The sequence below is a fragment of the Condylura cristata genome, unplaced genomic scaffold, assembly GCF_000260355.1.
Source record: "Condylura cristata isolate star-nosed mole 26May11 unplaced genomic scaffold, ConCri1.0 scaffold00033, whole genome shotgun sequence".
In the NCBI taxonomy this organism is placed as follows: Eukaryota; Metazoa; Chordata; class Mammalia; order Eulipotyphla; family Talpidae; genus Condylura; species Condylura cristata.
This window is the reverse complement of record NW_004567134.1, coordinates 5,390,794-5,405,628: the sequence shown is the minus strand read 5'-3', so window position 1 is coordinate 5,405,628 and position 14,835 is coordinate 5,390,794. Positions and strand designations below refer to the sequence as shown.

Here is a 14,835-nt window from a genome sequence, read left to right as displayed (position 1 = left end):
GAAAGTCTATAGTCCGTTTTTGTATAATCCCGTGCGAGTTTGGATGTAGTCGCCTCGGCGTCTTTGTTCTGCCGCTCTCTTGCCGGTTCAGGAGCTGGTGGAGCTGCTCAGCGGCTTTGCGTGGTGCCCCGGTGCTCCGGATCAGGTCTGAAGTTTCAGCGGTTTTTCTCTCACCCAGGTATTGAGGATCAGATTTGCAGTCTTTCTGCAGCCTGGGCTCCACTCACTGAGCTGAGCCGTCCAGGGTTTAGCGTGGGGCAAAGCGGCTCCTGCAGCCCGCGGAACTTCCAGGGGCCCGGGTTTTCCCGGGAGTTCCCTTCTGGGAACTACCCAGTTGCCGATTCCCTGGCAGTTATCTACCTTCTAGTGAGTCCAGAGTGTTTTTGTTTGGGTTAAAACTTGTAGTAAGTGAGTCTATAGTCAGTTTTCAGTCCTCAATTCCTATGCCAGCTTGGACGCGGTGATCTCGGCATCTTTACTCTGCCGCCATCTTCCGGAAGTCTCTCTATTTGAGGAAATCTTTATCAATGTTATTGATAGTTTCTAAAGACACTATTTCAGGTCAGGATAGGGGATGTTTTGATTTTTTTACTTCTATCCCAGAATACAGTAGAATTAAAATAGGCTCTGGTATCATATTAGTGAGAATATGGTACAGTTTTAAAGCGATTCTGGGACAAGGAAATGTCCTAAGGAGATTCTGTTTAAGAAATAGGAAACTATTTTATGGAAGTAAGAATAAAGATGCAATTATAGGCCATATAAACAGTGGACACTTTTTTTTTTTAAGATTTCTTTCTTTTTGCATACAGAACTGGGGTGCAGGCCAGAGGTGTGGGGGCAGTGAGAAGATTCACCAGAGATAGAGTGGGGAGCAGAACAGGCTGACTGACAAAGTACACTGCTGAGGGGGGCAGCTGGAGGGTCAGGAGAGGTCTGCCATGCCAAGTGGATCACCTTCCGGGCAGACGGGGATGGAACTCATGCTGAAGTGGCTTTAGCTTCTTAGTGCTGTGGCTTTAACCAGCTGCACCACCAGGGAGGGCCCAAACTGGGGGACACTTTTACTAGTCAAGTTGGTACTGAGGTCCTCGACTAGTGGAGCAAGTAAAATGTGTCTGATAGGGTCATAATCATAAATTCACTTTTACTGAGCCCTTGGAAGTGTTATATTTTTGCTGTCACTAGTCTAATTTGTCTTGAACTTAGTAACTCTGGCTAAAAGATTTAAATAATGGAAAGAAAATATTCATACTTTTATGAAATTGAGATGTTTCAGGATTAAGAGAGATCCTGAAACTGCAATAACTCAGCTTAACTGTAAATCTGTTATTGCCCTACAAACAATGGTAGCAGTGTTCCCTCAATTTTTTTAAAGATTTATTTATGCATACAGAGTTGGGGTACAGGCCAGAGGTGCAGGGGCAGTGAGAGGAATTCACCAGAGACAGAGTGGGGAGCAGAACAGGCTGACTGACAAAGTACACTGCTGAGAGGAGCAGTGGGTGAGTCGGGAGAAGTCTGCCTGCCATGCCATTGAGTCACCTCCGGGGTGGGGGTCAAACTCATGCTGAAGTGGCTTTAGCTTCTCAGTGCTGTGCTTTAACCTGCTGCACCACCAGGGAGGGTCTCATTCCCTCAATTTTTATTGAAGTAAAATAAGTATGCTATAATTTGTTTCTAGTTTTCAATCTGCATTTAACAATGGGTGAATTAAACATAAAAGGTTAACAGTATAGAAAGGAATAGTTTGATACTTAGAGATTCAAATAAATTTATAAATATGAAGTTTGAATATTACATGAAAACTATTCGAGAACTCTTGTTCCAGTAACTCTCTCAGGCACAAAAACTTTCTAGCGATAGGAATTCTAGCATATATATGAGTGATCTATGGAAAGACCATAGGAGACATAACCCATTACTAACATTAACATATCTTGATAACTGCAGAAGAAGCACTTAACATCTGAAAATATAAATGTACACTGAGAAAAAAATAGCATGAAGGCAACATGCTCAACACATGAAAATACAGTAAGAAAAAAGAGAAACTAACCAGGGCTGAAGGAAGAAGTTCGGGATTAATTATACTTGGACACTCTTTCAGGATAAAGTTGCAAAAATTGATGACCAGAAAGCCAAGTAAAAGATCAACACCACATGCAAACTGTAGTGCATACCCTTCTCGCCCCTACAAGGGGGTGACCTGCTCCTGAAATTACCTACAATGCTCAGAAGCTGCTCACAGCAACCACGGCTAGATTTGGAGGGAGACAGCCATCTGGTTTTATGACTTAAATATCTATGGCAGTCTCTAAAACATTGGTGAAACAGAAAGGAGAAAACATGTTGATTAGTCTCTGGAGCTTACAATTAGTCTTCCACTAGCACATGTTATAATAAAAACAGATGGTCACTAAAATGCCTCTCCTGCAGACCTTTTGTTGCTGACTGAGGTATGTAAATTAGGCCAGCTCAGTCCCATCCCTCTCTGTCTTTCCTCTTTATTGATATTTTATTTCTTCTAATTAAATGATATTGGGGAATCCCAGTTGAAGGAACTTGAATGCAATAGGAATTTTAAAAAAGCATCCAGGGTGAATGTAAATCATGCAGTCTAAAGACCAATTATCACAGAAACACTGACTTAAGCTCCCAGAATTTGATTAAGCTTTCCATTTCCTTGAAGTAATTTCACAAACATAACCCACAATTTTAGTTTTCAGATCTCTGAGGAAGGCCGCCTTTCTGAAAAAGCCTTCACACCCATTGGTTAACCACTTCTTTTTTTTTCCCTGAAACACTCTCCTTTGGCTTGCGAACCCTCAAGAGATGATGCAGCATTATGAACAGGAACATGAACTCTGGGGCCAGCTTGCCAGGGTTCAAGGACTGTCTCCCCCTCCATGAAAGCAGCCTCAGAGAAATTACCTTTCTTTGTTCCAGTTTACTGATCTACATTATGGATAGCAAGAATTAGGCTAATTGGTTAAAATATGATTAAATAAATGCAATAGCTATTAGATTAATCCCAAGAGCACAGCAAATACACAATGATAACTTATTATATTTCTGAACCTTCATTGTTTCCTAAGGATACTTTTTTTTTCATTACTCAGGATAAGGATTAAATTTTAAAGTCGCTTCCCCTTTTTCTCCTTCTGAATACCCTATCAATTCTCAACTATAGTTAGTCTCTCAGTAAATTTAAAAAACATAACTCAGTTTTACAAACTGAACATCTTGCTAGGACAAGTTGTCATCTTTGTTACCCACCCACCAAACAACTTTGCCTCTGCTCAATTTCTTAACATCAATCGCACTCTTTTAAACTAATGTAAAACAGCACACATAGCATTCAAACTGGGCTCTACTTGGTAACCTTGCTAATTCCTCACTCAGGCTGCACTCACTAATTTACTCCAGCTACATATTTTGTATCAATTGCCTTTATTAGAAGATTGCAAACTTCTTTGAAATTGGGAAATATGAATCATTCACCAGAACTACTATTGCATATAAGTGTTATTTAATAAAGACTAAGGAAGTTAATAATTCTTATATTAGTTCTGCTTTTTACCTGCTCTCTTTTATGTTTATCACTGATTAGTTCACATAATCCTCTGCATTTCCATGTTTCTATTGATTCCCTGAAATAAAATATCACAGTAAAATCAAATGTAATTTTACATCCCATGTTTTCTCTCAACAATAATCTTTATTTGAAATTCATGTTCATGCTTTCTCTTCCCTTAGCTTGCCAAACATTAAGTGAGAGGCAAACGGCAAATATACCTTGCTCAAGTCCATGATATTGACATTATAGAGGACAAAAGCACTTGCAAGTGGGTAATCAGATGGGATCCACCCTTTGTCTTTCTACCTGCCTTTCTACCTGTCTCTCTACCTTTCAATACCAACCTCAACCTCGAAACAGTCTTGACATCCATTCCCATTCCCCAAGAAGGAACTTCACATCACATAAATACTAAGCAAAATTGTCTTTACAGAATATTCCAGAGATGAGATACGAAAGGGGTCACACATTACAAAGGTAACAAATTAAAATTTTCTCCTATGCATACCTGTTGCCTCTACCTTCTGTCTATTGAGTTCTTCAGGATACCCACATGCTGGCTTTTCTGGCTCTTAGCTGCCAGACACATTCGTTCTTCACTTTACCTCTGGTGAGCGGGGCAGGTCAGTCATGTCTCAATGCTTAATTTCAAACCACCTTAAGAAAATTCATCATAATGTCTACTTAACAATAAAACCCACTTTATAACAACCTCAGGTTAAACTAAGAGATACTTTGAACTTTTGTGGGGAACTTAAGTAAGGGTCCCTTTGTTCCCCTTTGTGCGTTTCCTTTGTTGTGTTTAAATTCAATATTTTATCGCACTTTTCTCACACTTACTTTACATTTGCCAATAATTCCTTGATATTTTACCATTGTCAGTTGTACATTGCTGCTGTAGATTTATTTATGTTTATTCTCAAATTTCTTTTGTTACATCATTGCAAGATTTTGGAAACAAAGAAAGGATGTACTTACATTTGGGCTTTTATTTTTGGAAATTACTTCTCATTTCTCATTCAAAGCCTTAAAAGCTTCCTGTTAAGTCTACTTAACGAAAGAATCTATGTTACCATCTTTAATACATGTGCACATGTGATCATACTGTTGCTGAATGTTTTGGAGACTCATAACCAAAATAATGATGTGTGTCCTGTGCAGGGTGGACTATAGAAACTAGAAAGCCAATTTATAAATAGGATGGGCCGCCAAATACAAAATAACTTGTTCAGGAAGGGTAAATGCATACCTAAAAGAATCCTACATCGTTATCGATAGCTCTACTACCATGGACAAATTACTTTGAGGGAAATCATGATGAAAACAGAACATTAAAAAAAACTTACTTTCAAACCTAGAAAAGTGATTATTTTACTAAAAAATTGGAGGGTAGAGAAATAATATGATGAAGAAGTTGCTGTCAGAAGCAGTTAGTGACAAAATGAGGCAAAAGATGGCCCTCCCTGGTGGCGCAGCAGGTTAAAGCACAGCACTAAGAAGCTAAATCCACTTCCCTGCCTGCCCTGGAGGTGACCCACATGGTGGCAGACCTCTCCTGACCTGCCCACTGCTCCCCTCAGCAGTGTACTTTGTCAGTCAGCCTGTTCTGCTCCCTTCTCTGTCTGGTGAATCCTCTCACCACCCTGGCACCTCTGGCCTCTAGAGAACTGGTATCCTATTTCTGTATGCATAAATAAATAAATCTTTTTTAAAAAGAGGCAAAAGGTAAGGAATGAAGAGGTATTTCTACCTGTGGTAAATGAGCAAAATGATTGTGCGCTGTTTATAGTGGCACTGCTATAAACTCCAGCTCCTACAATTCTTCAAGCCTTCCCACACATATGAAGGCATTTACAGAGAATCACCAACACAAATCTCTTTTTATCTCAGATAAGGGCTATTCTTCAACTAAGTGGCATGCATTTAATTTACTTCCTTTTCTTTTAAAGGCTTCCCTTAGTATACATTTCATCACATGTTAACTGAGTAACAGTGGTCATGAAGAATTAGAGTCTACCACTTCTTGAGTACAGATGTCTACATGGGTGGTCTCCAATCAGAGGTCTGACTGGATTTTTTGACTCAAAATGTAAAACTTCACATCATTCCAGGAGAGAGGGGATTTTCAAGGATACAGATTAAAAATTTTTAGATATTGAAAAGATGATATATTAAGTCTGGATAAAGCAAGTTGCCTGAGGCTAGACCTCTATTCCTTTGGAAACATTTTTTTTTTTCTATTTAGGAGAAAAATATCAACAAGCAAAGTCAGAAAACTATTCAAATTTTAAAGATGGTTAGTTAGCATTTGTCACTTTCTCCCATGTTTTTATCTTCCAGTGAGGAAAAGGAAATTTATTTCACTCAAAAAAATAATGTCTTATTACATAATATTGGTCAATTTAGTGTAAGTATTTTTCATTTCCTCCCTTTGGTTGAATCTAATAAAAGATAGTTATTAAGAGAGAAGTATGAGAAAAGCGATATTTCTCTTGCCACATTACAATATGTCAATACTAATGCAGATATTATTAAGGAAACAGTTACCACTTTTAAATAAAATGATCCCCCAAATGATCGCTGTGAATCCACAAATGTATTTGCTGGCAAATTCTAATCAGTCTATTAACATTCTTAAAAGCACAAACAGCTCATGAAGATCAAAATGTAAAACAAATTTTTATATAAATGAAGGCTTTATCTATAAAAACAAGGGCTGAAGTACCAGAAAGTACTATGAAGCTATTTTGTTTTTATTAACTACCACTGTTACAGAAGAAGAAACATTTTATAAATTGAAAATCTAATGACACTTTAAATCTCATCTGAAGTAGTCAATGGAAAGAGAAAAGAGTTCAGTGAGAGGGAGTTAGGAAGTAAAATTTTATTTAGCTTTTCTGTTAAATAAAAGAAAATTTAATGCAAAGAGGATAGATAAGGGCAACAGTACTCTAAATTTATGTGCTGCAGAACAATGAGTGCCGAAAGACTCTAGAACACTGTTAGATAAAACTGAATTATTTTATAGCAGTTTCAGTCCAATAAAAATAGAAAACCAGGCTTAATAAAATAACTCAAACATGACAAAGATAGTGCGAATAAAATAAAGCTGCCACCACGGGTCCACATGTTGGCCCTTCCACAAATATTAACAGCTGCTTAACCATAGTGAGCATATGAGACTGAAGTCAATTCACTTGCCACAGGAGCATGAAACATCCTGAAAGTTGTACCCTTTGTACTACATTAGTATTTTTATTCTAATCTTCAAGGATGATGGTGATTGATTTCCAATAGCAGCATCAACAAATTATAAGGGGACATGGCTTTTCGGAAATGTCCACCCAAGTTGGAGGCAAGGATCTGGGACATGCTGCAGGTTGCCCTCAAGGACGGAGTAAGTCAGGTGAGGAAGCTCCCTTCAGCTGGGGCTGAGAGGACCTCAGAGCTCACTCCCAACTCAGCTGGAGGCACGTTGGAGGCTCAGGAGCAAATCACTGTACACAGAATTTGACTGCTGCAGAGTGCCAGCTGTCAGAAGCTGAAGTTAAGTCTACACAACTGAACAACGGCCTCTAATGAGCACATATGAACTATTTTTTTCCTGTGATGTTCAGGTCATTTCTTTAATAATGACATAACATGAGAAATGCCATATTTTGTTCAAAGATACTAAATCCATATTTTAGATATGGTGATTATCTCTCTTGTTCATTCTTGTTCACAGTAGTGTATATTAGGATATGCCCCTAGGCAAGTAATTATACCATGCTCTACAATCATTCAAGACAAAGATTGATTTATTTCATTTAGACAATCCGGAATGAATAGTAATTTTTAAAAATAGTTACATTCCTATTATTTATTTTATATCCATCCTATGTAAAAGTTGTTTGATTTGAGGTAGGCACCTCTATTGTCATGTCCCTTTATTGATACCACGAAATTACTTCCCATTTAAATATAAATTGAAGAATTTCTGTAGATAGAATAAGTTACCGACAGTTTTATAAGTGTGCGGGTTTGAGAAGAATAAAGCATCTTGTGTAACTTTTTCTAAAAATGTTAATATTCTTTACCAATAATTTATAGGATCCTTTACTCTTAAGGATTCCCATTTTTAACATGATATCTCAGTAAGTAAAGGAAGGTTGAGCATTAGTTTTCCTTCTTGTAGCCAGCAGGCCTGAAAAGGTATATTTCTAGAATGGAATAATAAAGGTAGGTAAAATAAATTATTTCTACATTTGCGAAGTTCTAATTCAATTTTAAATGTATTGCCTGCAGTTAGATCATGGGGTGTTTGTGAAAGGATTTCAATTTAAAATGGAATGAACAATAAGTCAATAAATAAAATGGAACCAAGAATATGAAATGGAGAATCTTGCCCACACACCCTCATAAGAACAGAACTGAGAGACTGATTTCCTATAAATACCTGATTTACAAAAGAACAAGACTTATCTTCCGACCAAAGAACATCTGCCAGAATTCTCCCCATCCTCAAGCAAAGGAACATATTGCTTGTATTCTAACTTGACTTCCCTTCTTGAAACTCTACCCATAAATACAGCCTATCCCAACCCATCAACAGACCATGCCACAGCGGCTGCTATAGCATATTCCTCAAATTTCATTTCATCTGCTTCTCCCAATAAACTCATAATCTGAACTTACTAAATGTACCTCTTTATTTCAGTTGACAAGGTGAGAAGACCTCTGATGCTAGTTTTATGCAGTTAATGTGATCTAAGTGATGTGTTCCCACCAATTCATGGTCTTTTTAAATGACTTTCACCAAAATGACTTATTAGAAACAGTGAAAATGAAACAATATAATGTTGTTAGGTAGTATATTCATCAATGTATTGTTGGTATATGATAGAATTTTGTTTTTTGATATTCTTCTAAAATAATTTCTCTCTTTGAATAAAGACACATTTCCTATCAAATATTCATTTGAGGGGAGATAATAGGCTTTAATAGTGTGAATATTTAAGTGAATACCATCTGAGTGATTGCTTATTTGACCATTTAATAGTTGTGTGATCTTTACCACAGTACTTAAATGACATTATCTTCCATTTCCAACAACTGAAAGAGAAAGGTGATAGTAATATCTCTCTGTTTGTGGAGAAATTAAATTTTAAAATGTACACAAAGCTTTAAGTACAATGCTTACCCATAATAAGTGGTTTGATACAATTATTTTTAAATAATCAATTTGAAGACACGTATCCTAGTATTATGATTTCAAAGTTCTTAACCATTCTAAATTTTGTCTGGGGTTAATGGCAATTTGAGAATCTAAACTGAGCTTGTGTTTTGTCCTAGTATCTTTCTGCTAGAATAATTTATTTCTAAGGACGCTTGTAAATATTAAGGTAGGGAAAGTAACACATGAAAGCTGACACCAGCAAGATCAACAATGCAAACTTTAAGAAAATAGCACTTGGAATTGGATCAGACATAGTTTAAAATAATTTTGCCTAAACATCAGTGAGAAACAGATTTTCCTTAGGAAGTTTAGAACAGTCACTGTGAAATGTACAGACTTAAATGTGACTTAATAAGGAGTTCTCTTTACTAGTTCAAATTATACCTCTAGATCTCACTACTTCTCAGTTACATTTTGACTTTTTTTTGTTTCTATATCTCTTTGATCAATAATATCTATAATTATCTATTTGTCATATAAGAGAAAGAGAAATATGAAGTCTTTTCTGATAGAATATTCCAGTTCATTCATAGAATGAAGCACAGTAGAAAAATAATTTCACTTTTAGAATGCAAAAATAGCCTACAAGCAAGCTACAAACTATTAAAAGGTCTTCATGAAGTGAAATAACAGAGCAGATAAAAATTCAGTCTCCTTGTTAAATGTGATTAAGATTTAGATAAAATGTTTTTCATCAAACATGAACAATATGACCAGAAAACAATATTCTAACTCTTTGCAGTTGCTGCCATTTACCTTTCCAAAATCTCCAATGCCTGAAGCCACACTCCTTCCTCACCTGTGCCTGCTTTCCCTAATAGGCTTCCAAAATAGCTATTTCCAAAAGTATTTTTTCTGTTGTCTGGCATTTACTCATAATTTCAATACATACTTTTAAAAAGTCATCTAAAATTATTAAGCAAACCATAACTTTTCAATATCAAATTAAGACATTCTGTACAGTCTGAAAGCCCATAATGTACTGATTAAAATACATACTTGAAAACATGTGCCTTTTTTTTTTTAAATCAATGCAATGTTATCAACCAACGAACGCCTCCACAGGCATCAAACAATTAAAAACTATTGTTTAATATAAAATGCTAAGCATGCGCATTTCCAATAACCCCCCGCACCTCCAATAACCACACTAAAAACAAATGTCAAAGACTCTGTAAACTTTTTCAAATAACAATAAATGTCTTGATGGTTCATGAACATTATCCTAGTACAACTAAGTATATATGGCAAACAAAATTCCCCTTTTTTTTTCCCCTGAAAGACTGGGAAACAATGTTTCTTTAAATGGACTGTGCTGATAAAGCTGGGATTGAATGTTATTTCCTGGTTTTAAAAATAGAAATTAGCTCATTCTTTTATCTTCACATCTGCAGGTACACAAATAACCTAAGTAGATGATGTAAAACCGAGAATACAGTTTTAGAAAAGCTTACCGTTGTCGTTTTTCAACATCCCGTTGCTGAGTTGTTTCAATCTCTTTTGATGTGATTTGCCATTGTAATGGATTTGTGCTTGAGCGGCCGAATTCAGCTGAATGTTACACACGTTACACAAAGTAAAATTGGTATGCTTCTTTTCTCTTTCAGGTTTCTCTTCAAAGTCATCAGGGAAGAATTCAGCCTCACTCTCTCCATCTTGTGTACAGGTGAAATCTAGGGGTGCAAACAGAAGTATGAACAAACAGACCAAGATTTTTGTTTATTATTAAATTGCGTAGGAAATATCAAACATGAACATCTGACCAGAATATAATATTGGAACTGTGTAGTACCTGTTATTTTGACTTTCCAAAGTCCCTAAAAGTAGGAATTCTCGAATTTTTATCAAAATTTCCACTTCTTCCTATTTTAATAAGTTGCTTTTATACTATTCAAAAGTAGGTAGCCTAAGAAATACAAATGGAGAAGCCTCCCTGGTGGTACAGCAGGTTGAAGCGCAGCACTGAGAAAGGAAACTCAGCACTTCTGCATGAGTTCGAGCCCTGCCTGCCCTGGGGGTGACCCACATGGTGCGGCAGACCTCTCCCAACCGGCCCGCTCCCCTCTGCAATATACGTTGTCAGTCAGCCTGTTTTTCTCCCCACTCTGGTCTCTGGTGAATCCTCTCACTGCCCCTGCACCTCTGGCCTGTACCCTAGTTCTGTATGCATAAATAAATAAATCTTAAAAAAAAAAATACAAATGGCGTACCATTTACTTTTTTTTTTAATGTCAAACCACACATTAAATGCCCAACAGGTATTTAACACACATTATTTCATTAAGTTTTCATAACAATGGAAGACACAGTATAGTTTTTCTGTTTTTTACTGAGGAAATTAAGGTTTACAGTGGATGCATAACTTATGTAGGGTCATACAATAAATATAGTTGGGATAAACATTTAATTTTATTCCAAATCCCTCTTAGAGTATACATTCTAGTTGTATTATGAATATTTCAAAACTTTTTCCTATAGTTGAGTTATATGTTGAAATCTTTTATACTAAATAAAATTATATATTAAAAAATCAAATAAATGATAGTATATTTGTTACTGTGATATAGTCAAAAATATAGAATGGAAAGATTTTGTAAATGAGAAGTTCTTTGGATATAATAATCAAAAAGCTACATATTACGCATACATATAGTGCCCATCTATATAAAAGACATACAACTGAGATGGAAAAATGCACAAAAATATTTAAAAATAAACTAATATAATAAATTTTTAAAAAGATATACAAGTAACCCTTAAAATGTTATCAATATTTGATTCTCAGTTGTGATATTATTTACATTTTCCCTTTATCATTTTTATATTTGAAATTTTTACATGACAACTTAAGACATTTCTTATGAAAAAAATCAGTATCTTTGAAAGAAATAGCCAAAAAGACCTTTCCAAAATTGATCAAGCTGTGTAGATTTCCCAAGCATGTGAGCCCTTATGACAGTTTTGCCATATATCTGTATATATGTTGGTAAGAAAATATTTCCCTGCCTGAGTTACATTGTCACCTTGACATGTAGAATTACAACGCAACGAACAATGAAGGAATTTTGAAGAAATTTTCTTCTAAGGCTCTGAGATTTGTTTGCATACAAAAGAGGCGTTCCTTGAGCACAAGAAAAAGTGAAGATTATACCCCAGAGTCAATAACTAATTTTGCAATGAGACAGAAAGGACAAGGAAAGAGAAAACAAGGTATGTCTATGTGTTTGGAAAGAGGATGTCAAATTCTTGTGACAGGGACGTGACATCACAAAAGCATTTATGGTCTTTGCAATAAAATTGCAATGCCTCAAATAGCACTCTCTGAAGTAGGAGGGAATAACACAAGCAGATTTTATTCTGACAGGATAAAAATAGTCTAAATTCTGAACAGAAATTTTGCTGACTTTAGTTCCATTGAAAAAAAATTAAAGGAGTGTAATAGGCTTTGAGCACCTGTTTTTGAAACACAAACACTTTATCGATTTATTCATGGTTTTTTCCATCTAACTTTTATCTCTTCTCCTACCTCTAAACCATTATGAAAGTCTGTGGCTTAATGCAAAAATGTGGATCTAGACTGTATGCATAATAGTTTGAAGCATTAGAATTACACCAAGGATGACTACAGTAAGAATTAGGTATTTGCTTGTGTGTGTTTCTTAATTTTGTAGATGTGGAGTTCAAATTAATTTTATTGATCCATAAAAATAATTAAAATGTAGCATACATGAGAGAATTCTTCTTTGTAATCTATATTAAACAATATATTTGAGCACAATTTGAGAAAAAGAAAACTGAAAATGATATTTCTCAAGGGAGCAACATGAGTCTTGCAGTTGAATTACATCACATCGTTTTGACCCACTTGAGAACTTTATGAGACAAAAGCTGAAATGCAACTATTTGCACCAAAATATTAGTAATTTTCATATTGAGACTTCCCTGAAGAGTGCTGATCATCATTTCCCCACCTGATCCCAAGTGTAACAGGTGGTCCTCTCCTGGTAGACCCTAAAATTAGCTTATAATCATAGAATAACAGATTTATAACCAAAAATTGGAGATTCAGAAGCCAACTGACAGAGTACCTAGTGACCAATGCTCAAAACCTTTATCTTCCTGGATTGCAACCCAAAGTATAACATAAATATCAGTGGGCATATACTTTCATAAAACAAATAATGAAGAAGATAGAAGTGTCCTTTATAGAAGGATTCCATATAATTTACAAATACTCCCCTCTCAAGGAAGGATGGAGCATAATTCCCTACTTTAAATGTAGACTATACTTAGGTGTCTTGCTTCCAAGTAGTACAGTACCAGAAAAAGAGAATAAGTAACTACACATTGAATAGACCTGATACTATCTCAGTTACAGAATCAAAGCTAACAACAGTCTAAGTGTTGCTGATAAATGCATCATTGGTGAGAGGTGTTAACAATGGCATTTCACATCCATAGTCTTCCTCACAGAAGCCTACAACCCAAGTCAAATCAGAGAAAAACATTAGGCAAGCTTGAAATGAAGAACATTTATTAAATACTGACAATTATTCCTGAAAACTGTCAAGCTCACGAAAAACAAGAAAAATCAGAGATGTTATCATATGCCAGAGAAGCCAGGGAAATATTAAGACTAGATGAAATGTGATGTCTTGGATGTGATTCTGGAATAGACAAGAACATTGAGTAAAAGGACTAATGAAATCTAAATAGAGGATGGAGTTTCATTATAATAATGTATTATTGTACTATTTACCTTTAGATGTGATATGCTTTTCACTAATCTGTCAGCAGTAGCAGAAACTAAGTGGGTGTTTATGGGAATTCTATTAACTTGGAAACACTTCTGAAAAATCAAAAAATAATCTAAAATGTTTATTTACTTCATTTTCATTTATTTTTATTGAGTTGACATTAGTTATATAGCATTAGTAACAATCTATATAGTTCAGAGATACAGGTTCACATCTCTTCAGTTGTATGTTACCACACTGTGTCCACAAACAGGAAACCAGTATTGTTCCCTGTAGTTCATTTTCTCTCTCTCCGTGGCCCTTAAAACAGAAATTTCTCTAGAAACTGTCTACTCTGAGAAAAAAAAAATTAAAGAAAAAATTTCTCTTCTGATCTTCATACCTAGCATTCATCTCCAAAGCACGAAAAATAAACTGGTTTTCTGGGAGGGTAATAGAAAAGATCATTGTTTCACATTTACACACAAACCGTCTAGATTCTGAGTTTCAAATAAGTCCAATGTTACATTCTCTTCTCTTCTCAGTGGCATATATGAATTTAAAGTGTAACTGCTTAACTCTCCTACAGAGAAGACCAAGAACTCTTCAGCTACCCTGCCTGTGACTAGGGACATGAATTCAATTCAGAAAGGAAAGGGTAAGAGATCTAATAAGGACCATGGTACTGAGCGATGCCATTTTCTCTAATTCAACTTTACCTACTAAATAACTCACCTACTGACTCACTAACAAAGAAACTATAACTCAGCTGAGATTCTATGTCTACTTATGACTAGTTCCAGTCATGATAAAGGATGAGTTATTTTCACACACACACACACACACACACACACACACACACACACACACACTGTGTCATCAAACCAGTCTCCATATAGTAAAGGATTTATAAACTTCAGGTTCTATTTAGTATTTAACCCTACCAAAAGAATGAATAACCATTTTGAAAAAAAAAAATAGTATCTAAAGGAGTATACTTTAGATAACATACAAACCTAATTCCAACAGAGGAAAAATTCCCCTATGCCTAATTTCAATGTTAACCAGCCAGCTGCCACTGTTTTGTCCATGAATGGTTTTACCCCTTTTTTGGATCTGCAAATCTGTCAAAATGACAACCCCCTAAATTCCCTAAGAATTCTATTCTAAAGTAGTTTGAAATGACAATGAAATGACAGTAGATGACATCTGCTGATAGGTAAAAGACAATACACCACAACTTTGAAGGGATTTTACAAACACCAGTGTAAATGGCACAAGTAAACCAAACGATAATCTTG

The 14,835-nt window shown here is 35.6% G+C and overlaps 1 protein-coding gene across 1 annotated transcript in view; it reads right to left on the bottom strand.

The window, feature by feature from the left end:
* The window catches only part of ZNF385D (zinc finger protein 385D), a 672,940-nt gene that overhangs the window by 525,303 nt on the left and 132,802 nt on the right, over nt 1-14,835 (bottom strand). Inside the window, exon 2 of the mRNA XM_012732206.1 lies at nt 10,253-10,471. Coding sequence (XP_012587660.1) covers nt 10,253-10,471 — 219 coding nt within the window. The remainder of the gene's footprint in view (nt 1-10,252; nt 10,472-14,835) is intronic.